The sequence below is a fragment of the Arabidopsis thaliana genome, chromosome 4 (assembly GCF_000001735.4).
Source record: "Arabidopsis thaliana chromosome 4, partial sequence".
Classification (NCBI taxonomy): Eukaryota; Viridiplantae; Streptophyta; class Magnoliopsida; order Brassicales; family Brassicaceae; genus Arabidopsis; species Arabidopsis thaliana.
The window spans coordinates 16,639,380-16,663,700 of NC_003075.7; the positions used below are offsets into that span (position 1 = coordinate 16,639,380).

Consider the following 24,321-nt stretch of genomic DNA (forward strand, 5'->3'; position numbering starts at 1 on the left):
ATGCATGCACAACATTGCGTATTTGTTGATTACAATACTAATTAATCTATACAGGAATTTATCAGTTTAGACTTTAGTCAGCATTGGACCGTTATACATAGTCTCCACCAACATTCGAATAATGTTGTTGCTATAATTATACTAAGTATCCGATTCAGTTTCTGTATATAAAACGTCTATTTTTGGAGAGCCTTTCTTCTTCCTTGAAAAATTCGGAGAAATTAACGTTTCACCAATATTTCATTTTCCTCTCTGTCTCTCTCTCTCCCCGCCTCGCTCCACCGTCGTCTCCGGCGATCAAAGCCACCATCTTCATTAACTTTCAATTGGATTACACAAAGAAAATCTGAGTTATAAGAGTTTCTTGATTGTTGTTTCTCATGGCGGATATTGTGAAACAGATCTTAGTAAGACCGATTCAATTAGCGGATCAGATAACTAAAGCGTCAGACGAAGCTTACTCATTCCGTCAAGAATGTCTAGAGGTCAAAGCCAAAACGGAAAAGCTCGCCGGTCTCCTCCGTCAAGCGGCGCGTGCAAGCAACGATCTCTACGAACGTCCCACTCGCCGTATCATCGACGATACAGAGCAAGTCCTCTTCAAAGCCCTAGCCCTCGTAGAAAAATGCCGCGCCACGGGACTGATGAAACGTGTTTTCACCATTATTCCCGCGGCTGCGTTTAGGAAAATCACGATGCAGTTAGAGAATTCAATCGGAGACGTTTCTTGGCTCCTACGTGTCTCTGCTTCAGGCGATGACCGTGACGATGAGTATTTAGGTCTCCCTCCGATCGCTGCAAACGAACCAATCCTCTGTTTGATTTGGGAACAAGTTGCGATACTGTTCACAGGCTCTCTCGATGATCGATCTGATGCAGCGGCTTCCCTGGTGTCGCTTGCACGTGACAATGATCGATACGGGAGGTTGATTATTGAAGAAGGTGGTGTACCTTCGTTATTGAAACTTGCTAAAGAAGGTAAAATGGAAGGTCAAGAAAACGCGGCTCGAGCCATTGGGTTATTAGGACGAGATCCAGAGAGTGTTGAACAGATTGTGAACGCAGGTGTGTGTCAAGTGTTTGCGAAGATTCTTAAAGAAGGTCATATGAAAGTTCAAACTGTTGTTGCTTGGGCTGTTTCTGAATTAGCCTCTAATCATCCTAAATGTCAAGACCATTTTGCTCAGAACAACATCATCCGTTTCCTCGTGAGCCATTTAGCTTTTGAGACGGTTCAAGAACATAGCAAATACGCTATCGTGAGTAACAAGCAAACATTGTCGTCGATCCATACGGTTGTTATGGCGAGTAATACGAATCCGGCGGATAAGAAGGAGAACAATGAGCAAGATGAGACAAAAAGCAATATTTCACATCCTTTGAGTAATCAAACACCGAGCCAGATGCATAGCTTGATTGCTAACACATTGGCAATGAAGGGTTCAGGTCCCAGTTCAGGTTCAGGCTCAGGTTCAGGTTCGGGAACTAACAAGAATCAGATAAAACAGAGCAATCAACAGCACCAGAATCATACCAAGGGTGGTTCAAACCCTAGAGGGAACAATCCTACGCATGTTTCATTAATGGGCACAAGCATTAAAGGAAGAGAGTATGAGGATCCAGCTACTAAAGCTCAGATGAAAGCAATGGCTGCAAGAGCATTGTGGCAACTCTCAAGAGGGAATCTCCAAATATGTAGAAGCATAACAGAGTCAAGAGCATTGCTCTGTTTCGCGGTTCTGTTAGAGAAAGGAGACGATGAAGTCAAGTCATATTCAGCTTTGGCAATGATGGAAATCACAGATGTAGCAGAGCAATATCCAGAACTGAGACGTTCAGCCTTTAAACCAACCTCTCCTGCTGCAAAAGCTGTAGTAGAACAGTTACTTAAGGTGATCGAAAACGAAATACTGGACCTACTAATCCCGTGTATCAAATCAATCGGTAGTCTTTCAAGAACGTTCCGTGCAACGGAAACTAGGATCATTGGACCACTCGTGAAGCTTCTTGATGAAAGAGAAGCAGAGATTGCAATGGAAGCCGCAGTAGCGCTTATCAAATTCTCATGTACCGAGAATTTCCTTCGCGATAACCACTCTAAAGCGATTATAGCAGCTGGAGGTGCAAAGCATTTGATTCAACTGGTATACTTTGGAGAACAAATGGTTCAAGTCCCGGCTTTGATGCTACTTTGTTATATCGCTTTGAATGTACCGGACAGTGAGACTTTAGCTCAAGAAGAGGTTCTTGTAGTACTTGAATGGTCGACAAAGCAAGCTCATTTGGTTGAAGCACCGACGATTGATGAGATTTTACCAGAAGCAAAGAGTAGATTGGAGCTTTACCAATCTAGAGGGTCAAGAGGATTTCATTGATATATGACGAAGCTTCACTCTCTAGTATGAACATTCTTGCCTTAGTCTGCATTTTGTTTTCGCCTCGCAAGTTTTGTTTCTTCTTTGCTGTGTTCACTTATGTCTTCTCCAAGGTTTGATGAAGCTCTCTGTATATATATACGTTGGTGATGCTCATAGACATTGTTATAAATGTAGACTATGTTGTAAGTCAAAACCACTATAGATTATATATCAAATAATATTCCGAGTTATGTTTGTTTCGTATTCTTGTTTATCAGTAGACTCTAGAATAAGTTTAACCGAATTACAATTATTTAGATGGTTTTGTCGAACAAGATGTGTAAATTAGCAGAACAGAAAGTGCATATAAACAAATAAACAAAAATTGTGGAAAAGGTTTTTATCATCCGAGCCAGTCCCTATCATGCAGTTGATTCTTATATTATTTTCCCTCCTATGGAATTGAAACTGTCCCTTCGTGAATTTGTCCCTTCGGAAATTGAAGAGAAATTGATGTTCGATGTAATGTGACTATGTAAGTCTCATTCCAATTAAATGTCTTTTGTAGGTTCGTGAAATTGTAGATTATTGACATCCCATTTTCTGAACTTTAAGCCATACTAGCTGGTTAAGCACACTTAACCAACCGGCTTTAACAATAGTAAGCATAAGTGTAGTACATACAATCATCCCTTCCTTTGATATGGAACATAGAAATTCTTTCGAAAATAGACACAAGAAATCTACATATTACTATAGAACTAAAGATACCCAAAAAATGATTTTCACCAAAAGCAAAATCCACTCTCATCGAAGATTACCACCAGATTTCTTAGTCTTCTTGCTCGCATGAATCTTCGCATAGATCCCCTTGGTTCTATACGCAAGCAAAAGGTCAAGACCGACCCCAATGATAGAAGCAAACGCCATTACAATGAAGACGATACGGAAACAATGAGCTCCTACACACGTATTGCCTCCACCAGGAGTAGGTGTGGCTTCAGCATCGTAGAGTAAACCCGCGAGTAGACCCGAGAAGAGGAACGATCCTAGAGGCATATTAAGTATAAGGATGTTGTAGATGAGTCCATAGTATTTGAGACCGAAGAGTTCTGATGCTGTTGGTACGGTTATCGCTAACCGAACTCCATAGCATACCCCAACCACCATTGAACCAATATAGAGTGAACCGGGCAAGGCTAAAGCCATCAGTAGATATCCCACGGCCATAATGATTTGAGCTGCTGCATTCCATAATGGTCTTGGTGTTCCAGCTTTCCTATAAAGTTAAAACAAATATTCAAGATTAGTCTCAATAGCAAATATTATTCAAGGTCCCACGATCTTTAGTTTTCAAATAAAGACGAAAGAAAATCTAAAAAGATATTTTAGCGCAAAAAGTATGTTATGGTCCCCCGCACAAGCTATTGGACCGGTCTAGTGTTAGACAAGGAAATTTCTCCATATGGAAACTAACATGTCAAGCTTTAATTGAAAAATCGTTAAAAGAAATATCATGTAAATGGAAAATATTCAATTCTAAGTAACGGAAGAGGAAAGTAATATACTCTGCCTTAGCGACAAAGCAAAGGTGAAACAGAGGAAACTGACATCACCATTCACAGAATAAATTTGCATTTGAATGCGTGTGCGTAAAGTGATCAATAAGAATATTCCAAGTCACGATGATCTATGTTAGTAAAGTGACTTACTTGATGAAGTGCTCGGAGATAGTACCGGAGAGAATCCGACCAAAGAATCCCCAAATGCTAGTCATGGAGACAAAAATGGAGACATCAGTGTAACCAAGCGCAAGCCCGATCTGACCCATATTGTTCATAACTGCTAAACCAGTTCCTACTCCACACAAGAACGACACGAACAACACCCAAAAGTCAACGGTCAACATAGCTTCCATTATGGTGTGTTCTTCTCCAAGAACCGGTCTTTTCTTCTCCGTCGTCACTATAGTTCCGTGATTCTCTTCCTCCTCGTTACTTAACGGCTTAAGAGACGGTGGCAATTCGTTATCCGCCGCCGCTGCAGCACCTACGATTGTTTCCTCCACTTCAATCTCAGATCCTGATCTTAGTAAAGGTTCATCTATTCGTCCTTCTACGTCTTGCTCATCATGAACTTTGCTACGGATAAAAGCGTGGAAAGGTACAGCGACAGGAGAGGCTAAGAGTATGAGAAGTATGGAAGCGAATGCGATTGAGAAAGCTCCTGTTTTGATTCCGATGATGTCGTAAGACTGAAGGTACACAGCAACAACAACCGCAACGATGTTAAACACAGCAAAGTATTTAGACTCTTCGTTATCCTCGGCGAAGGTAGTAGACGGAGGGATTTCACGGAGGAAGAAAACCGCCGTGAGACAAACGGCAAAAGGCACGACGGAGAGGAGGACAAGAAACGAAGCTGGGTCAGAGGAAAACAGAGCATTACATAGATCCGTGAAAATCGCAGTACTTAAACCAACGTATCCTTTAAGAATCCCTGAAACAGGACCACGATTTCGCCGGAAGTTTCTTATACAAGTAACCAGAACCGCCGTGTTCATCCACGTCGTACTGTTTCCTCCCATACAGAGAAACACACACATCTACACACAAGAAACAGTGACCGTCAAAATTGAGGCAAATTAGGGTTTTCAATTTAGAAATTAGGGTTTGATTAAGTACCTGCCAATAAGGTATAGGTTGAATCGTGCGGCTAACGACAAGCCATTGTACACCATAACCAAGAAGACCTTCGAAAGAACCGATGAGGAGGATCACCGGAGTTGAAAGACGGTCGGAAGCAAGTCCGGCGAGGATTCCGAATGCTTTTCCGACGTCTTTAGCGACGGAGAGACTGTTGAGTTCTAACTGAGTGAGGTTCATTAAGGATTTGAGTGCGCCGGAGTAATTTGAGAAGGTGTAATTGTTGCCGGAGATGGATTGGACCCAAACGGCAGTAACGAAACCTAGCCATTTCAGAGCTGAGGAAGAAGATGAAGAAGAAGATGTACCAAAACCCATTAGGAGATATTGAGAAGAATGAAGAAGAAGGAGAAAGAAGATATTTTTAGAGTGTGTTTGGGTTCGTTGAGCACTCTGCGTACGGTTTTAAAGGTGAAATGTTACGTTTATTTTATTTTATTTTTCGCAACTTCGATGTTATAATATTTTAGACTTTTAGTAGAAAGTATTTATTTTTAATATTAATTTAATAATTAAACTATTGATTTTTTTGTACTTTATAATTAGAATGACAAATAGTGAGAAAGTACGAAAGAGACACGTACGGTGAAGGTGTAGAAGCGGTGATGAATTTACGATGTGCTCCTTCTTGTTTGTGTTATATAAAAGTCGACAAGGAATTAACTTTTTATATAATGCAAAATTGTTCTCCATGGGATATTTTTCTTGAATGTGATGATTACAATATGCTCAACTAGGATGATTACTTCATTAGTTGTATTTAGTGGATGGTTTTGGCCAGTAGTTTCTTCCAGGCATGAAAGTTCATGCTTCCGTTACTTTTTTTTTTTTTTTTTACTTATTAGAATAGTATATAGACGACCACAAGGTTTTTTTTAACGAAAAATATGTATTTTTTTAGTAAAGTTATATTTTTCAACTATTGCTTATGTTCGAAGATGTAAAGAGAGCGATAGCCAATTAGCGGCCAGTAGCTTATTTGTCTCTCAGTGTTTGGTAATGGAATCAGGAAGAGAATAGAATAGTTAGAACGGAATATCTGAAATTACATATCTTTTATTTTGGTCATTACTTTTTAGTTTTTGTAATGACGATAAATCAAAATTGTGATTTGGAATAAATATATATAATTAGCAAAATCCAGTGGAATGAAGAAAATATTCTATCATACCATATAGTATAACCTGCCGTAATTAAAGTCCAAATATTAATAAATAAACATTAAATAATAATGGGAAACTGGAAACTGTTGTACGACACATGACAACATGAAATGAGTGAAAGTATCGTACAAACTACGGCAGTGGATATTCGGATCTTCAATTGAAGTTTGAAATTCGAAAGTGTGACTTGTGAGTTGTGACTAGTACGGCTCATTATCTTTGCTAGAAGCTTCCAACTCGGTTTGATTTTCGGTTCAGACGAAAGACCTTTTTTGACATAAAAAGGGTCAGATGAAAGTAGTTGCTTGAGAGTTTTGTTATCATGTTATGAAGCAGTGACCAGTGAGCCAAAGTTGCTATATTGTATTGATATTCTGTTAGAATCATATTCCAAATCTACGGCAAAAAAAAAAAAAAAAAAAAATTCGAAAGAGTTGGAAAAAAGTTCTAGTTACAAATATTTCTCTAATTACATCTCGGGACTGATACCGACTAGTGCATACCACAAAAGAAAATCCAATATTGTACTTACCAATGAAATGGAAAGTGATAGAATGTTTACCCGCTGAGTTACTTCATCAAAAAATGGTCGTATACATTGCGCGCGCAATTACATGCAACATGTCTTTGACCGTAAATATCACATTAAAATAGAATGACAGTCACTTTCTGATATAATATATTAATATACACCAACCAGCATGACTAGGATCAAGGTGTACAACAATTTTTTTTTTGAATTTATCAAATTCACACAAAACATATCGTGTACAACTCTAACGTACGTTTCACATCGGCTAAGCCTTGTATTTCTTTATTTGTAGCTTGTACGGAACATTTATAGCTTGCAACACTGACAATTTTGCAGATTAGTTGCTTTGTTCTGATAAAGATGGTTTAAGAATTTAGTTATTCCGCGGTTTACTTTCGTATGGAATACAGCAGATACCACAATTTAAGGTACCAACTTGGAAAGAGTCATTCGGATCATCGGATGAGACAACTATTTTCATCGACCAAGTAAAGAATATTTCATCGATCGGTTTAGTTTTGTTAAACATAATTGCAGTATATGTGTGTTAACCGTCAAAAATTAGAGTGCCAATAAATCTTTTTTTACTCTACCAATTAAAAAAATAAAAAAATAACTGGAAGTGAAGAAAATATCATTTGCAAAATAAATTAAATAAAACGTAACGTACGCTAATATGGAGGAGGAATTTCGGAATTTCATCAGTTCTTTTTTTGAAGCTTATCGACAACGCCTGACGGCTTTGCTGGATGAAAATATAGCTGGATAACATTTATTTTTAAGAAGAACAAAAAGTGTAATAATTATGTGTTGTATAGCGATTGTAATTCATGTTATCCTTAGCCGCCTCCTTATTATTATGTAAGCAATATTTTCTTTGGCAAAATGAAGTTCTAATAATCTAATCCAAGAAAATTCGTAAGTTACTCTATCCTGTGATACAAATTCAGACACGCATGAATAAAGGAGATTAAAGGTTGCATGTATCTTTAAAAAACCATCATTTCTTTCAACGGGTTAAAAATGAGTTATTCACAAATAATTGTTTTGCATTGCATAATTAGATTGAGTTATATATGTTATTCGATTCCGTCAGGTTTACATGATCAGATCAGCAGACAAAAGATTAACCAAAAAATGAACGTCGGTGGATTACAGATTGAGAAACAAAAATATGTTCAACAAAGTCGTGTTGTATTTGACAGCTTAAACCACTTGCCAGATGTGGTTAATGATAAGAGCGATGTATATTTGATGGGGCCAATCCGGGATTTTATACAGTAAGTGAGTGATAAGGATATGTTTCTTTCTATCAGCTAGTGCATAAATATTGTGGGCTAAATTATCACAAATTGTCGAATAAGTGATATGATTTGTGGGCGAGGTTATCACAGATTCACAATTTGCTTATCACAAAAGATATTTTTTTGTTTGTTTTAGAAAAACAAATTATTTGTATGGTATCACAAAAAGACATTTGTGTATGTTAATGTTGTAGGATTCCAAAAACGACTTCATAATAATAATATAATGATCATTAACAAAGAAAATGTGGCAACGGTTGAGAATGAAGGACAAAAATATTTAATAAAATAAAAAAGATAATAGCATGTACTAGTAGCAAACAACATAAAAGAAATGAGTAACTATCGCTTTAATTAAAAGTGGGACTAAACATGTCTCTAGACTATTGAAATATTCTTATTGATTTGAATTTTCTTATTGTAAAGATAACTTTGAAATTCACTCTTTAATTATTTTCTTAACGAGTTTTTGGAATGGATCCGAATGTATATATATATATTGATTTGTGTTTCTATTTATCTAAGCTTGTGGTAACTTTATTGGCGATGGTTAATAAAAAACACGTTGGGTGCGTATATGCAATATTCTTGATACTCGAATTCATTCCTGAACATGAGATATTAAGATAAACGACCTACTACTTCGTGATTAAAAAACATAAGTTAAAATTTAAATGTCCGAAGGAATCATAGTTAAGTGACAGCATTTAAGTTGTCTAAAAATTGCCATTTGCCACTCGCATCAATTTGTAATTTTGCAAAGTGCAATTTTATGTCTCAAGATTTGTTTCGCAGTAAGTAATGAAATAACATAATCAATGTTCTAACAAAATATCTCACCTACCAGCCACACGAGTGTCAATTTAGTTTACATTTGAACCAGAGACCTAAAAGTTTGAACTACCAAAATAATGATTTTGCCGACAAAATAGGAAAACTAAGAAAGTAGTAATGAATATCAGATATCTGTTTCTTCAGATCAAAGCCTACTAAGGAACGCAAAAATATATAACTAAACAAAATTGCGTAAATTTAGAAACAGTGATTAAAAGCCCATATTTGATTCAATAGTAATTGAAAACAGCATAAGATAATGGCCCATTAGCCGTTATTTAGGCCCGTTATCATATCACAAAACAAAACACGAATCATCTACGACGAAGACCTGAAAAAACACACTGCAATTGAGATCGATTTCGACTGTAAGTGAACTTTGATTGCCGCGAAGATTACTCAAATCGCCGGACACAAGTTTTTCAGTGAATTCCATTGGCATAGAACTCGAGAGAAAGAGACACAGAGAGAGAGAGAGATCTAACAAGAGTCAAAGTTTCTGACTTTTTCGCATTCTTTTTGAGATCGAGTTCTGTTTTTGTTGGCGTGTGAGATGAATTCTTAAGAAGGAAGAAGAAGAAGAAGGAAAGATGCGTAGAGAGATCTCGTTTTTGCTACAGCCCAGGTGTCTTCTTCTTCTCGTTGCCCTAACGATTTTCCTCGTCTTCGCGCTCTTCAACACCGGAAAAGTAAGCTTTTTTCTCCGACCCGTTTTCATCTTATTTGTCACATTTTCATGTGGATCTCAAATTCTTGTGTTTCTTCAGAAGATCTGATTCTCTTGAACCCTTTTGTGGAGTTACTTTCTGAGTAGTGTTTTTTTGGATTTGGTTATTAGTAGTAGTTTCACTTTGATTCAAATCAACATTTTATCTCCAAGTACATTAAAGTGTTTAAGTGAGTATCACACACATTATAAGCTCCATGGCAAATGCTTGTCAGATTCTTCTTATGATGGTTTTGAACTTTGGGTTATTGTACCAGAATAACATTGTTGAACTTGGGTTAGCTTTCTATTTTCCGGGTCTGACATATTATTGTTAGGTTTCTCTTTGTTGAATTTATGGTTGCTTGGTTAGTGAGAAGGTTTAATAGAGGAGCAGCAGAATGTGATATGCCTTGTGTATGTTTGCGCCTGATTTACTTCCTCTCTTGATACTTAGGATGAGGAGAAGCAAGTAATTGAAGATCATGAAATCACCAACAGGGTTTTTCTCGATGTTGATATTGATGGCCAACGCTTAGGTAAATGGACTTGACATATTGGCTTTTTAATGTAATAAATGTTTTTGGAGTCAAACTGTTCTTTAATTATGTGTTCTAGGGATCACTTCTTTGCCATTAGCTTCCATCAACTTCTGTTGATTTCGCTTTCTGTGATTGAAATCTGCAGGCAGGATTGTTATCGGACTATATGGCACTGTTGTACCCAAAACTGTAGGTATGTCTTTGGCATCTTGAATGCAAATCTCGGGATTTGGTTAATTGTTTTAAATAGTTTCTAATGTAAGATTTCTTTACTTTTTGCAGAAAATTTCAGGGCTTTATGCACAGGGGAGAAGGGTAAAACCTCAAGCGGAAAGCCTTTACATTATAAGGGAACACCATTTCATCGTATAATATCTGGATTTGTAATCCAAGGAGGAGACATTATCCATGGTGATGGAAAAAGTAGTGACTCAATCTATGGTGGAACCTTTCCTGACGAAAATTTCAAGATACAGCATTCACACGCAGGTGCGCATATACATACTTTACCAATTTATGAATTTTGAAGAATTGTTCCGGAAAATGGTTTTAGAGCATTTTGCGCAAGCAATTTACGTATACTTGTTGTTCATAGGAAAATGAATTTTGTATGTGTAGGTATGGTAGCAATGGCTAATACAGGACCGGATTCTAATGGCTCGCAGTTCTTTATCACTACTGTTAAGGCTAGCTGGTAAGCTCTACTCTCATAATAACTCTCATGCACAATGAGTGTAAGAACTCCAAATTTAAGGCAGGCACACTCAGTTTCACTTTTGGTCTTGGGAAAGTCATGTAACTATCCTCTGGGATCGAACCTTGATGCACCATGGACAAGATTATGCATTCGAATTGTACTCTAGAATAACACGTGAATTCAAAACACATGAGATAATCTTGTGGATTTCAGTGTTGAATTTGTAAAAGGTAAATTTTGATGATTGTGAAAACTGTGTTGCAGGTTGGAAGGAGAACATGTGGTGTTGGGAAAGGTGATACAAGGAATGGACAATGTATTCGCCATTGAAGGTGGAGCTGGAACTTACAGTGGCAAACCCAGGAAGAAAGTTGTGATTGCTGATTCTGGAGAGATCCCTAAAGACAAATGGGATGAAGAGAGATGACAAAGACAAACCTAAGATACACAGCACTACGACAAATCTGGTTCTGTTCCTGTGAGATTCTGTCTCTGTATTTTCTTTCTATTTATAGTTTTGCACATGTGATGATCTGAATTCTGAACGCAATGTCACTGTAGTTAGTGTTTAAAGCTGGGCCTGGAAGCATCTGTAGCTTTTCACTTGAGGTTTTTCTAGACTTTATTTATATGATTTTTAGTTCACTCTACTTCAGTTATGTAGATATATTTATTATGAGTTGAATTATTGTATACATTCTATCATTATTTTCACCTCTTACGTATGATACAATTCTGACATACATAAACATCCAAAAGTATCAAAACAATTTGCCAACTAGTTCTTACTATTCTTCTACTCGCTTTTCCGGGAGAAAAAAAAAATAAAAAAAAATTCGTTGATTAACATTTTTAATAAAAAAAATTGTTCCTGAATTATGCCTTTATTAGTTGGGTTAAAATATAATTATATTGACATATCTAATTAAACCTCTTTACACTCAAATCAAGACCTACAATTTCACAAGTTTAAGGTTGGGATTACTCGATATATAGAATGAAACTATTGCAACAAAAAAAAATAAAAAAATGAATGAATAGGATTGATGGTGTGATAAAAGAAGAGATGAATACAAAGAAGAAACGAACACAAGTATTGTGAACAAGTCAAAGCCTAACTATTGAACAACTTTAGAAGACAAGCCACCAAATGTACAAACAAATCCTCCCAATAACAAACTACAAAAGAGAAATTAATCAATTAGAAATCATAAGACATATCGACACATGCTAATGGTATTATCTACTTACACCTCATCAAACTCGTGCATGGGCTATTGTTATCCACATATGTATACAGTCATGGTTATGTCCCCTCAATCTCTTCCAGCTTGAGAACTATTTGTAAACCACTAGTCAATTATTTCATATTCAGTTCATAGATAGCCTATAAACATTACATATTATATCTCTAGAGATAACAAAGGGGAGCAGGAAGTGTTAGTACTGTCGACCTTATGCGCCCATATAATTCTTCCATAGCTTTAGATTTTAGTGTTTGGGCTATTTTAATTGCACCCGAATAATGACAGGTAGGGGTCCATGCAAACTCATATTCATGTGCATATCATCATAAAATATCCAAAAATCTATCTTATCTATATAACTTCATTGAACAAAACATATATATATTCATGCAGACGTATGGCATGATACAGTTAATGGTCTGAATTGCTCAACGTAAACCATACATGCACTAGACAGTTTCATGGGAAGACTAAGATTTTGGGACTGCAAAATTCTTCTTGGAATTGTGTAGCGGCTTTCAACGTATCTTTAGGTTATATTCGGTGAACCCTTTATTTACCGGCACAGAATATTACGGTTGATATTCAATTGATCAAACAATGTGAATTAGACGTCTAATTATTGATGGTCGCCATATGAATATCTTCTTCTTCCTTTTCCAAACCAACACCAACATCTTTTAATCGATAGAAGTGTCAATTCGAGCTCGACTCTCACATCTAATGCGTCATTATAAGATTGAAAATCAGAGACTTGAAGTTTTCGTTTAGGAACTTAAAATGAAGTTTATAACTATTGCTTAACGTTTTTGTTGTTCATCCCAAGAAATAATTGACGTTTTCAAGTTAGGTTTTTCCAACCCAATTTATTTTATTATCCAATAATATTATAAATTCTCTAGTGAAATTTCATTCCTTAGCTTCCACGCAAAGGGTCGCTTGAGTTTTGAGTAACACAAGATTGGAGAGATCAATGAGAATGTTGGCATTGGATCCAATCCTACTATTTGGGACCAGCTTCACTCGATTCATCGCGTCCTATTTTTGTCCGTTTACACATCTTCGGATCATTCAATTCTTGTTTAATCATCTTCATTAGTAATAACGTTGCCACTTTATTTTTAAGACGGATTTATCTTCTGCAACTCCCAAATTCATATTCGCTAAATCTTCTCTAAACTCAGCATAATAGTTAACTTGAAAAAGAAAAAAACGAAAACGATAACTAAGATGGTGACCACTCGCATGGTTTAGTGATGAATTTAGTTAAACCGTATGTTAATTTCCTTGGTTAGGCTCTTCAAACAGAAATTCGAAAACGATATCAAATGCTCCATGATAAGTTTATGATTTCTTAGCATTGTCTAATCTAAGAGACTAGTAAGAACATGAAAACAATATTCGTTAAACCAAGTGGTAAAACAACTATATACAGTATGTGTTTTTCGATTATAATGTTGTTAACTTTTAAGATTATTATATTTTATATTATTTCTTAAAATATGTTGAGGTTTAAAAGATTTCTTTTCAGAAAAGGATTAATGTCTTCAGCAATATATGCTAGTAATTTACTAAGTGATATTTTGCAAGTTTGTTGGCAATATTTAACCTTTTCTGAATAAAATAAATTCAATATTAAGAAACAAAATTATATACATATAGTAGTATTTAATTGTTATCTATTTTTAAATTATATGTGAATAAAACAAAGCAAGTGTAACTGTGTAATTATAACATTGGTACACGCACGGGAAAAAACACAGCTAGCAAATTGAAACGTTAATTTGGTAAAGAAGAAAAATATTTTATTTTTAAAAACACTTAATATAGTTTTAATTGGTGATTTTCCCAATTCTGAACATATATATGATGATAAGTTTTCCATCCCAAGTTGTTTTTTCTCATTAGTCACTGGAAACATTAATTACCAGCAATCAGTAGTTACTTTGGTATTCCCCACACAAATTCAAATTTAAAAGAAATAATTAGTAGTACTTCTTATGACTGTTTTTTTTACTGAATAAAAAAGAACTATATATAGGTTGTTCTTAACTATAACCACTAAAAAAAGGTTCTAAAATTAATTTTAAAAAGAAAAATATATGAAGTTAACTTTTATATATTACACATCAAATTCCAATTTCAGGGGCTGGTAATTTGGTAATAATTAAAGAAACTCAATGGCAATGATTTAAGCACTTCTTTATATAAGTCCACCAAACTACACTGATCTCCTCAACACCACACACAGCAAAACAAAAAGCTCTCTACACTCAAAATATAACGAAAGAACAAGAAGACATCATCTTAGCTCACTATGGCTTTGAAGACGGTAACAATATACAAACTTTCTCTATTTTTTCCACTTTTGATTTAATGAATCTAAAAGAAAATATTTTGGATGATTGGTATATAGGCGACGAGTGGTATGTGGATGACGGATGATTGCAAGAAATCGTTCATGGAGATGAAATGGAAGAAAGTGCATAGATACGTCGTTTACAAACTCGAGGAGAAGTCTCGGAAAGTCACCGTCGACAAGGTTGGTGCCGCCGGCGAGAGCTACGACGATCTCGCTGCTTCTTTGCCGGAGGATGACTGTCGTTACGCCGTGTTTGATTTCGATTACGTCACCGTCGATAACTGTCGTATGAGCAAGATCTTCTTCATAACTTGGTTAGTGTCACTATCTCTTGTCTTTTCGATTTCTCGAATTGTCGATTTTACCCTTTTCCCACCATATAGTTCTATCGTCTCACTCGATGATCATCAAAGGATAAAATGGTCATTTGGATGTCCTAAGCCCAGGCTTTTTAACCCAAGGCCGGTTTGATCAAATATAACCGTACCGAATAAAACCAATCAAGATAATTGATTCTGTTTGGTTAAAAAATGGTTTACTTTATATCTTAAGTCGAAAAACTAGTAAAACCACTGAAACTTAATCAATCCATAATGTGGTTGTTATTGGAATAGGTCGCCGGAGGCTTCAAGGATAAGGGAGAAGATGATGTACGCGACGTCGAAGAGCGGACTGAGAAGAGTGTTGGATGGTGTTCACTACGAGCTTCAAGCCACCGACCCAACCGAGATGGGATTTGATAAAATCCAGGACCGGGCCAAATGATCACAACACATAACTGGAGTTATATCGTCAGTAACTAGCTGTTCTTAACAGTTATGACTTATGAGCAGCAATTAATTATCTATTAATGTTATTTAGTGCTTAACCTCTTCCCTTTGGTTGTCAAACAAAATGATTTACTTCTATTTTGTTGACAATAGTACTAAACTATTATTAGTGTTTCAGTTTAATTGTTGTTGTTTAGTTTTTTAAAAACTATGTTGAATGTTATTTTGTCTCTTTTTGTCACTAATGCTAATAAAAAGAAAAAAGTTTTAATATGTTTGACTTGAACTGAGGCATGAGGATAAAGTTTTGATTTTTGTAAGACAGTTCAAGCAAGGCATCAGTAAATTTAAGTATCAAATCAAATAGTAAAAGTTACTAAAAGTTTTTCGGGTTGGGTCTAGTTCTTGTGCTGAATATCGGAATTGAGAAATAGATCTTAAACAACTCAAATTGTATTGTTCATCTACAAGCCCACGTCCCATGATCCAAATCTTTCAATTCTCAAATTGAATTTTTGTGACGAGGCAATGAAACATAAAATAGTTGGACCGGTCTACACATTTGTATATGAACTACACTCACTTGAGTCTAGGCCCAATAATTACTAAAACTAAAACCCAACTCAGCCCAAAAACCTTTTCTAGTATCTATTTAATTATATAGAATTCTACTAGCTCAACAGAAAGGCTCTCGTAGCTCAGTTGGTTAGAGCACCCGTTTAGTAAGCGGGAGGTCTTGAGTTCAACTCTCAACGAAAGCAGAATTAATTTTGCATCTCGTTTTGGTGGGACCCACCCACATTAACCTCGAAATGATGAAATTGTACGTTTATTGATGGGAGACATTTAACTTCGAAATCTTTAAATCTCAATTCAACATTTCATGTGCCACTTGACGAAAACAAAAAATCAACATTTCATGTGCCCCATCATTTACATTTTTTGCAAACTTTAGTAGCTTCCCTATTTTAGTTGAGACACAACTTTTTTGTAAATATAATATTTTATAACAAGTTAAAGTTTCAATCTAATTGTACTTTTAGCAGATTTAATTACATTGATAAGCAACTATTAGTAGATGCAATGTCGAAGAACGAACCCCTTTTATAAAAGCTTACAACTTTTACGGTTGAAAAGGGTTACACTTTATATATCAATAATAATTTTGTTGATACCGCTGGCCTGTCACATTGGACCCATATAAGGTCCACGAAACTTTCAATCTTCGTCCCACAAAGAACTTGATTTTTGTTATCTTCTATAAATCCACACTTGGTCAGGTTTTTCAATTTCACAACTAGGAAACCACCAACCCAAATTCAGACTAATTTTCGTGATTTCTGAAAATTTCATAGTACTAAATTATGCATGGGTAACTCCGCTTCTGAGAAATCTGAATATTTGTATGACCATAAATATCAAATGGTTAGTTGGATGCTCATATTGGCATGTGAAATTTATTGAAACGAAATTTCCATTTATTGACTACAGAATTAGGTTCCATTCCGACATGTGTGTGCCTTTCAACCCCTCTTTCACATCCCTTTGTTTGCTCACGCAAGGTTAATGAACTTCACCAATTGTTACCATTTCTTGGACCAACTTTCACATGAAATTTACGATATACTACTTAGTTACTAATGAGTAATGACCATGTATAGAGCATGCTAATCACTAAATCATAATATAAACAATGAACTTACCAAATTCATTTTCCCTAACTCAAAATATGAGTTGCTTAAGTACTTGAATCTTTTACATGGTGTAGCTATATACGGCCTATCATTTTTACTAGACGCTACAGAATCTATTTATAGATATTAATGAACCCAAGTAAAGAAATGGGTCCTCACTGCTTATTGTTTTACTGCTTATAATATTTTTTAGGTGGGAACTCAAATAAACGTCAAAGTATCCATGGACCATAGTTATGAATGCCACTTTGCTCAGATCAATCATCTCTGTTTCCCATGTCGAAATCAATCATCTTCTATCATTATGTTGTCTTTATATCATCTGGGGTCTTAAATCGTTCTAATGCAATGATTCCATAAAATTTGTACATCATTGATCTTTCAACTTCTATTTTTTTGCCTTCATAATTTCTTTTTTATAATGAATACAAGTATTAAACATTGTTTCCTCTCATTTTGCTTAACTATAGATAAAAGATAGGATAAAATCTCATTAGGAATAAGAAAAACACAGAACATAATTAAGATTATAAATAAAAGCCAACTAACTCAAAATTCTACAGTTATTGCTACACCACATAAAGGGTTTACGATCATGAGTCATGACCGCATGATCATCCCAAACCCGACCCGGAATCACAACGTATCCATTTGGGTCACCACGATGGGGCTCCGAACCACGTGTTTCCCACCATCAAACCACGTGACTGACCCAAACACAGCACCTGTTTCTCCCAACACAACATTCCTTGTATTAACCGTCACTGTAACCGCATAGCTCCGTCTCTTAACGGCCGAAGTAAACACAAGCCTAGGTGGTTTCACTGTCACCGTCACTCCTCTCGGCGACTCTATCCTCGCCCGATAAACCGCCTCAGCCTGCCCGACATTCGTCGCCGTCCTTATAACAGTTTTACTCACCAATCCTCTTCTATTAGTAGGAAACACCGCCGTGATCGAAGGATAATTCAAATTCCCGGGAGACGGTTTCCTGGTCGTCGGACATCTCACCGGTGTTCTTGTTATCACTTGGATCGTCTTTGGTCCGTACCCGATGGAGCAAAGAAACGTAATGTAATCATCATTAGTTATATCGTAGACAAGACCCGGATTCATAGCCCGGCCCAAATTTAAATGACCCGACCCGTAATCATAAGGCGTAGCCGATTTCCCGGTGGATTCATCGATCAACGAGCGGTTAGAGTTATCGACGAGGTTAGTCGTTGTCATCATTGCCGATCGTATCACGGCAGGGCTCCAATCTGGATGAGCGGATTTGAGAAGCGCCGCCGCACCACTAACGTGAGGACATGCCATTGAAGTACCGGAGAGAATGTTGAATTCCGTTTTCCTTGGATCTGACGGCAAACCTGTAGGTCCAACAGCGTCTGTCCATGCGGCGAGGATGTTAACTCCGGGAGCAATCAAATCCGGTTTAAGAATCTCCGGGCTTAAACCGTTTGGTCCTCTACCGGAGAAAGAAGCAATAACCGGAGCCGGTTTAATCCCAACTATAGTTCCTCTGAAATCAATTGAAGCAATTGGATTCGGATGTGAAGAAGCATATGCTTTGATTCTATCTCCTTCGTTTGATCCAACGGCACAGGCTGGAATAAGATGAGCATCTCCGACTAATCCTTCACCGTTAGATGCTCCATTAGCGAGAATCATTCCGACACCACCTGCTTTCTTCACAACCAATCCTTTGGCTACGCGTGGACTGCTTCCTCTATCGCAGATTACTATTTTACCCCTCACTTGCTTCGGATCAAGCGTGTTCTCCATACATAGAGACGCTGATGACATTCCCGATTTACCGGGATAAACCACCGGAAACATACGACCGTTTAAAGGTACTCCAGCGTAAAGAGACACTCCTCTGAGACGATGTCCGTCGCCGAGAATAGCATCCGCTGGGAAATTCCGATCGATTGTACTAGCACCAACGGTGGTTACCCACGGCGCGAGGTTCGTAACTGACATACCGTTAGGTCCTTCGTTTCCGGCAGAGGAAGAGACGAAGATTCCTTTCGACGCGGCGCCGTACGAGCCTATAGCGATTGGATCGAGGTAATACGGCGAAGTAATCCCGTCTCCACCACCGATTGAGATCGATATAACGTCGACACCGTCTCTAACAGCGGCATCAAAGGCGGCGAGAATATCGGAATCGAGACAACCGGAATCTTTCCAACAGACTTTGTAGGCGGCGATACGAGCTTTTGGAGCAACACCTTTGGCTACACCGGAGGCGTAACCGGACATACTCGCTTTAAAAGCGTGACGGCCAGCGGCGGTTGAGGAAGTGTGAGTACCGTGTCCATCGGCGTCACGAGGAGATAGAAACTCAACGGTTTTGTTGATTCCTCCGATTACAGCGGCTTGTTGTCCCTTAGCGAAGAATCTTGCTCCGATAATTTTACGGTTACAGTTCCGAGGACTGAATCTGGCTCCGGATTCGCAAACGCCTCTCCACCTTTTTGGAATTGGACCGAGGTTAAGATCTGAGAAACTCCTCCGCTCCGGCCAAATTCCGGTGTCAAAAACGCCAATGATTACGTCTGATCCGTAATCAGATTCTGACCATAGTCCTTTTTGGTTTTGTAAACCAAGAAATTGAGGAGAACGTGTGGTGTGAAGCTCTCGACGTCGGTCTTCGAAAACAGCAAGAACTGCTGGGTGGTTACGGAGATTATCTGCTTCATCTGGAGTAACAACGGCGGAGAAACCATGGAAGACTGTGTGGTAAACATGGACGATTCGAGATTCTTCGGCGAACTCGGTGCTATACCAATGGTAGTGCGTCGGGAAAATAGAAGGCATAGATCCACCATCGATACGGAAAATGAAAGTCTTCGCGGCCTGAGAAGCTGCGAAAGAGATAAACGGAAAAGAGAGGAAGAGAAGAAGAACGATGGTGGAGGAAGCCATTGAAGGAGTGGAGCGAGTGAAGTGAGTGGGGGGAGTTTTACCGACATGACATTGGTGCTCTCATAATTATAAAGGAAAATATCATTCTTTACTTCTTTTTTTCATTTTTGATTAATAACTTTTATAATTGTTAGTTTACTCAGATAAATCATCAACTTTGGATATTTCTTCTGCGAAAATATTCCTAGTACTATGTCGCTTGTATGATTCTGGGCAATAATATAGTTGTCTGATTAACACAAGTGAGAGAAAACAATTTTGATAAATTTCATTTGTTTGTAAGATAACGGAAATTTCATTAGCGAATGAGATAGGTGGTCTTTGTGGTCGTGGACAGTGATATTAATGAAACGACAGCGTTTTACGGAGATACTGCAAGAATGAGTCATCGCTTTGTAGGATTCAATGTATTTTATTCATTTTTATACAATTTTGGTTAGAGAAAAGTAAACATCGGAACTGCGGAAGTTACCTTTCATCACCAGGAAAAGTGTGATCGTTCACATGCAAGTGAGATCATCATAACTATATAATACGATCCATTCATAACGGTCGATTAGTTTCTCTTAAAACAATCAACACCCTCTAATCGTAAACTCATCACATCCTCTGTTTACTATTAACATGTTGATTTTGTCAACACAATTACTAGTAATCAAAAACTAATCATATAGTAGATTAGTAGGCTTTTTAAGTATTAGTAGGCTTTTTGTTTATCTCTTTTATGGTGGAGGAGCGGAGAGTTGAGCAGAGAATCTGAGTCACTGCAATTGGACAATAAAAGCGACGGAACAGAGACTTTTAGTGATTCTCAATATTACTATATTCGTCCATTATATGAGCTTACAACGGCTATAATTTCAACTTCTGATGAAAATACTATTTTATGTTTCTCAGAGATTAGGATAATATAGGTTTTACACAGATGGGCATGCCACCAACCCAGTCGCATATCCCAATGTTGAAAAGCCCATTTGATGCATTGGGCTACTCATACTAGGCCATTTATTTTGATAGGCTGAATTTATTGTTTTGGACTTCAACCAAGTTTTGTATATCATGCAGAAGTCAACTTGTATGATTTGTTTTATTCGTTTTGAGTTCTAGCTTACTTACATCATTCTGATTTGCGGTTCAAATCTATTTGAATTAATTTGATAGTCAGTAAAAGCTTACAGGTAGTTTGTGTCGATTTATGGTGTGTTTACTGTTTAGTAGGCGTCACCAAAATTTAAGTACAAACTATACATTGAAAGCTAATTCGGACTGTTTACAGAATTCCTCTCCATATTTTGTTGCTCATATAGGTTATCCTAATCTTGAGTTTACATTTTGCACTTTATTATATATGAAAATATCCATCAAGTAGGTCAAAGCAATATAACTCATATATCTATTTTGATATCGTTCAATCTTTGATATATGTCTCAATATACATTTCTTGAAATTTCGTATCTTTAACACTATCACATGTAGAAGAACCTAATTATGCCCACTAGCCTGATACTAAACTAAACTCCAAAGTTTTAGGTTGATGTCCGTTGTTTTACATAAACAAACATTTGGAAAAAACCAAACCACACTAGTTAAGTTCTTATATGTATATATTTGTATAGTTTTGGAAATAAGGTGAGTGACTTTTGTTTAATATAGTGAACAACACATTAATGTGATAAAGACATTTTACCAACACAGTGAATGCTTTGAATTAGTACTAAAAATAATCAAACGAAATATGCCAAAAGGTTGCAATGAATAGAAAACATGTACACTTTCAATCGTTCTCACGCTTCTCATCCTTACACAGCTTATCCACTTCATTGATATGTCCAATCTCTTGGGAATAACCATCGACATACATTTGTCAAACATTGGTTGGATTATCGAGTAAAATTCTAGAAATATACCAAGGATCGAATTTGAATGCATATGTCTTGTCAGCAAAGCATTACACCCATGCGACACTTACAAATGGCGAACATTTTCGCATCTTTTTAGTAGATTATCAAATATGACGACAGATCCTAACAACTATGATATGAATAAAATTACTAGTTATTAGAAAAGTTGAGAACCATGAACGAGTCTGTTAATAGCTTTTATATCACAATTCACAGCTATAAATTGATTAATATAGTATTTCATTTCATTTCATTTCCAAAGTGCTAAAATCCAAAACCCTAGTGTTGTTTAGACCCAAGAAGTCATAACCAATGCTACTACTAATGTCGGTTGAAGAATAACTGCTGCTACTACTGTCCTCTGTTTGACATTTCACATTATTACAGCTACACTCCTTGCCGTTCCCGAATCCAAAACGGCACGCACTGCACCTATACTTCACTCTCCCAAACCTTAGGTTCCTCTCATCATGGAGCTTGTCTTGCCATGGTGGACTGATCCTAAGCTCAAGATTCAAGTCCAGACATCTTTCTTCAACAACTGAGTACTCAACTCTCTTTTGAATTCTCTCGTCCCCGAAATTTGCTATTTTCTCCAGCTGAGGACCAAAAGAGAGAATCTTGACAAGAGGGTCCTCTGTTTTACTAGAATCAGACGAATCTTGAGAAGTTTTGGTCTCGTTGATAGGTCGATGAGTCGCCGGATCAATCCCTTTTCTTAATAGCTTCCTCTTAACATGTGTGTTCCAGTAATTCTTAATCTCGTTATCTGTTCTTCCTGGTAATCTCGTCGCAATAAGAGACCACCTGATAGAAGAAAAAAAAAACAGAGTTTAAAAAACAGAGCTTTTTAACATAACAGAGGATAGTAAAAAAAACAGAGGAGTTGTTTTGTGACTCACTTGTTACCGAGAAGGCTATGTAGTTTGATGATGAGATCATCTTCTTCGAGGGTGAAGTTACCCCTCTTGAGATCAGGTCGGAGATAGTTAATCCATCGGAGACGACAGCTTTTTCCGCAACGTTGAAGACCGGCGGATCTAGGAAGAGAACGCCAACAACCTTCACCGTGAGCTTTGATGTAAGAGATGAGCTTATCGTCTTCTTCCTTAGTCCAAGCTCCTTTGTTTGTGTGGTCTTTCTCACAGCAAGGAGACCTTCCCATCTTTCTTCTTCTGATTCTTGTGATGAAGAAATTAGGGCTTTATGGAGAGACGGTTTGAGAAAGAGAGAGAGAGAGAGAGGTTGGAAGAGGAAGGTGAAGCCTAATTTGTTTCTAGAAGAGAGTTGGTAAGACACGTTTGAAGGAGTGGCTAGTGGGCTCCGTTCTCTTTTTTCTTTTTAATCTAAGATTAAATTGTGTTTTTGTTTGTTTGTATCAAAACTAGAAACTGCAACATTCACACGATCGTGTTCGCAGTTTCAATGAGAAAACGCTATATGGCTTTTATGGTTTTTTCAAACCTGAGTCTAGTTGTCTACTTATTTACTTATTAGCCTAGTTGTAGGTGTGAAACCATAATTATGAATGGCGACATGCGTTTTGTTGGTGATTTTAGCAATAGAAACTGTGATCAATATTTCACATTTCCTAAAGAAACTTTTCAAACTTTACCAAATTTAATCATATTATATTTAAGTAGTTAGATAGGTGAAAATTTGGTTCATCTTGTTTTTTTCTATATTTTAGTTTCATTAATAACGTAAGAAAAAAAAAATCATCGAGTTTGTTCGATATGATTTTATATCGCAAATAATAAATTTGTTTGAGCTAGGGTTGTAAAAACAAAAGTAGAGGATATATTTACATTAAAGTAAATAGTTATAAGGATTTTGTTTTTGGACAAAGTTGGATGGTTTCGTACTGCAACGAATTTAATTCAAATTATGGACATTTATGTTACAATGGAAAATAGTATATATTTGCCATAGTGAGTTTGGTAAGGAGGTTGTAAAGGGCATCCAAATGACCAAATTAAGTATATTCAAATCAGTATAAAGATAAATTCGTTAGAATTTCTAAAGAAAAAAGGAGAACATGTTAGTTTGATAATTTTTTTGGTTAATCAAAAGTTTGGAGGATTAATCTAGAAGACACAAACAAGGTTGGTTTTGAGGGAAAGTTAATTTCATTTTTGGGTACGGTTTGGTGTAGATTTGGCTGCAATATGGGGAGTGGTTCGTGACCTTCCACTTTATCCTACTTCCTTTAAGAAGTGTTAAAACATATCTCAACAAATCGTTTCGTATATATAAGAACTATTCAGATAATGTATCAACCGTTTAAATTTTAATATCCATTTTCTCTTCACCAAAGTAGTGAGATATAGCATTATATAAGTAAAACCTACATCCTATACTAATATTTAGCTACGCGCTATATGATAATTACTTGTGAGTAATTAACACAAAATCAGGAGTTCCTACAATCGGTGAAACCTCACGTGGAGTTTGTAATGTAATGAAAATGGAGAGTGCATTTCTACCTGCTTTCTCCTTCTTCCATTAATGATTTGCCCTAACACGTGACCTTTTTACTTTCTCAACTACCATTTTACCAATCTCTTAATTAATTC

The 24,321-nt window shown here is 36.7% G+C and overlaps 6 protein-coding genes and 1 non-coding gene across 8 annotated transcripts; 4 read left to right on the plus strand and 3 right to left on the minus strand.

Annotated features, from left to right (window-relative positions):
- Nucleotides 1-146: 146 nt before the first annotated feature.
- ARO1 (armadillo repeat only 1) lies at nt 147-2,571 on the plus strand. The gene has a single exon (NM_119660.4). It carries the CDS (start codon nt 381-383, stop codon nt 2,373-2,375), a length of 1,995 nt encoding a protein of 664 aa, NP_195220.1. The 5' UTR covers nt 147-380; the 3' UTR covers nt 2,376-2,571.
- Nucleotides 2,572-2,762: 191 nt separating this feature from the next.
- On the minus strand, nt 2,763-5,549 carry AT4G34950 (Major facilitator superfamily protein). Its single transcript, NM_119661.3, has 3 exons — nt 5,042-5,549; nt 4,070-4,962; nt 2,763-3,636 (listed from the first exon to the last, which is right to left on the minus strand). The coding sequence occupies exons 1-3, from the start codon at nt 5,378-5,380 to the stop codon at nt 3,165-3,167; spliced, it is 1,704 nt and encodes a 567-aa protein (NP_195221.1). The 5' UTR covers nt 5,381-5,549; the 3' UTR covers nt 2,763-3,164.
- A 3,599-nt stretch (nt 5,550-9,148) lies between these two features.
- AT4G34960 (Cyclophilin-like peptidyl-prolyl cis-trans isomerase family protein) lies at nt 9,149-11,650 on the plus strand. 2 transcript variants are annotated; one of them, NM_001342312.1, is made up of 6 exons: nt 9,149-9,584; nt 10,059-10,140; nt 10,289-10,336; nt 10,426-10,632; nt 10,762-11,014; nt 11,105-11,650. In NM_001342312.1, exons 1-5 carry the CDS (start codon nt 9,486-9,488, stop codon nt 10,839-10,841), a joined length of 516 nt encoding a protein of 171 aa, NP_001328824.1. In that variant the 5' UTR covers nt 9,149-9,485; the 3' UTR covers nt 10,842-11,014; nt 11,105-11,650. The 2 variants fall into 2 exon arrangements, with proteins under 2 accessions (NP_001328824.1, NP_195222.1); NM_119662.4 differs by having other exon boundaries at nt 10,762-10,837.
- Nucleotides 11,651-14,324: 2,674 nt separating this feature from the next.
- On the plus strand, nt 14,325-15,576 carry ADF9 (actin depolymerizing factor 9). The gene is made up of 3 exons (NM_119663.4): nt 14,325-14,419; nt 14,504-14,763; nt 15,064-15,576. Exons 1-3 carry the CDS (start codon nt 14,405-14,407, stop codon nt 15,212-15,214), a joined length of 426 nt encoding a protein of 141 aa, NP_195223.2. The 5' UTR covers nt 14,325-14,404; the 3' UTR covers nt 15,215-15,576.
- A 330-nt stretch (nt 15,577-15,906) lies between these two features.
- AT4G34975 lies at nt 15,907-15,980 on the plus strand. Its single transcript has one exon. It is a non-coding gene; the product is annotated as a tRNA-Thr (tRNA).
- A 1,262-nt stretch (nt 15,981-17,242) lies between these two features.
- On the minus strand, nt 17,243-20,107 carry SLP2 (subtilisin-like serine protease 2). The gene has a single exon (NM_119664.3). The coding sequence runs from the start codon at nt 19,842-19,844 to the stop codon at nt 17,550-17,552; it is 2,295 nt and encodes a 764-aa protein (NP_567972.1). The 5' UTR covers nt 19,845-20,107; the 3' UTR covers nt 17,243-17,549.
- A 1,614-nt stretch (nt 20,108-21,721) lies between these two features.
- Nucleotides 21,722-23,170, minus strand: MYB32 (myb domain protein 32). Its single transcript, NM_119665.3, has 2 exons — nt 22,648-23,170; nt 21,722-22,552 (listed from the first exon to the last, which is right to left on the minus strand). Exons 1-2 carry the CDS (start codon nt 22,908-22,910, stop codon nt 21,991-21,993), a joined length of 825 nt encoding a protein of 274 aa, NP_195225.1. The 5' UTR covers nt 22,911-23,170; the 3' UTR covers nt 21,722-21,990.
- Nucleotides 23,171-24,321: the final 1,151 nt, after the last annotated feature.

Coding starts and splice junctions, on each gene's coding strand:
- AT4G34950 (NM_119661.3), bottom strand. CDS start 5,380: ATGGGTTTTGGTACATCTTCTTCTTCATCTTCTTCCTCAGCTCTGAAA. Junction 4,963..5,041: donor AACCTATACCTTATTGGCAG/GTACTTAATCAA, acceptor TCTTGTGTGTAG/ATGTGTGTGTTTCTCTGTAT. Junction 3,637..4,069: donor ATCTCCGAGCACTTCATCAA/GTAAGTCACTTT, acceptor TTAACTTTATAG/GAAAGCTGGAACACCAAGAC.
- MYB32 (NM_119665.3), bottom strand. CDS start 22,910: ATGGGAAGGTCTCCTTGCTGTGAGAAAGACCACACAAACAAAGGAGCT. Junction 22,553..22,647: donor CATAGCCTTCTCGGTAACAA/GTGAGTCACAAA, acceptor TTCTTCTATCAG/GTGGTCTCTTATTGCGACGA.
- ADF9 (NM_119663.4), top strand. Junction 14,764..15,063: donor AAGATCTTCTTCATAACTTG/GTTAGTGTCACT, acceptor TTATTGGAATAG/GTCGCCGGAGGCTTCAAGGA.
- ARO1 (NM_119660.4), top strand. CDS start 381: ATGGCGGATATTGTGAAACAGATCTTAGTAAGACCGATTCAATTAGCG.
- AT4G34960 (NM_119662.4), top strand. CDS start 9,486: ATGCGTAGAGAGATCTCGTTTTTGCTACAGCCCAGGTGTCTTCTTCTT. Junction 9,585..10,058: donor CGCTCTTCAACACCGGAAAA/GTAAGCTTTTTT, acceptor CTTGATACTTAG/GATGAGGAGAAGCAAGTAAT. Junction 10,141..10,288: donor TATTGATGGCCAACGCTTAG/GTAAATGGACTT, acceptor TGAAATCTGCAG/GCAGGATTGTTATCGGACTA.
- SLP2 (NM_119664.3), bottom strand. CDS start 19,844: ATGGCTTCCTCCACCATCGTTCTTCTTCTCTTCCTCTCTTTTCCGTTT.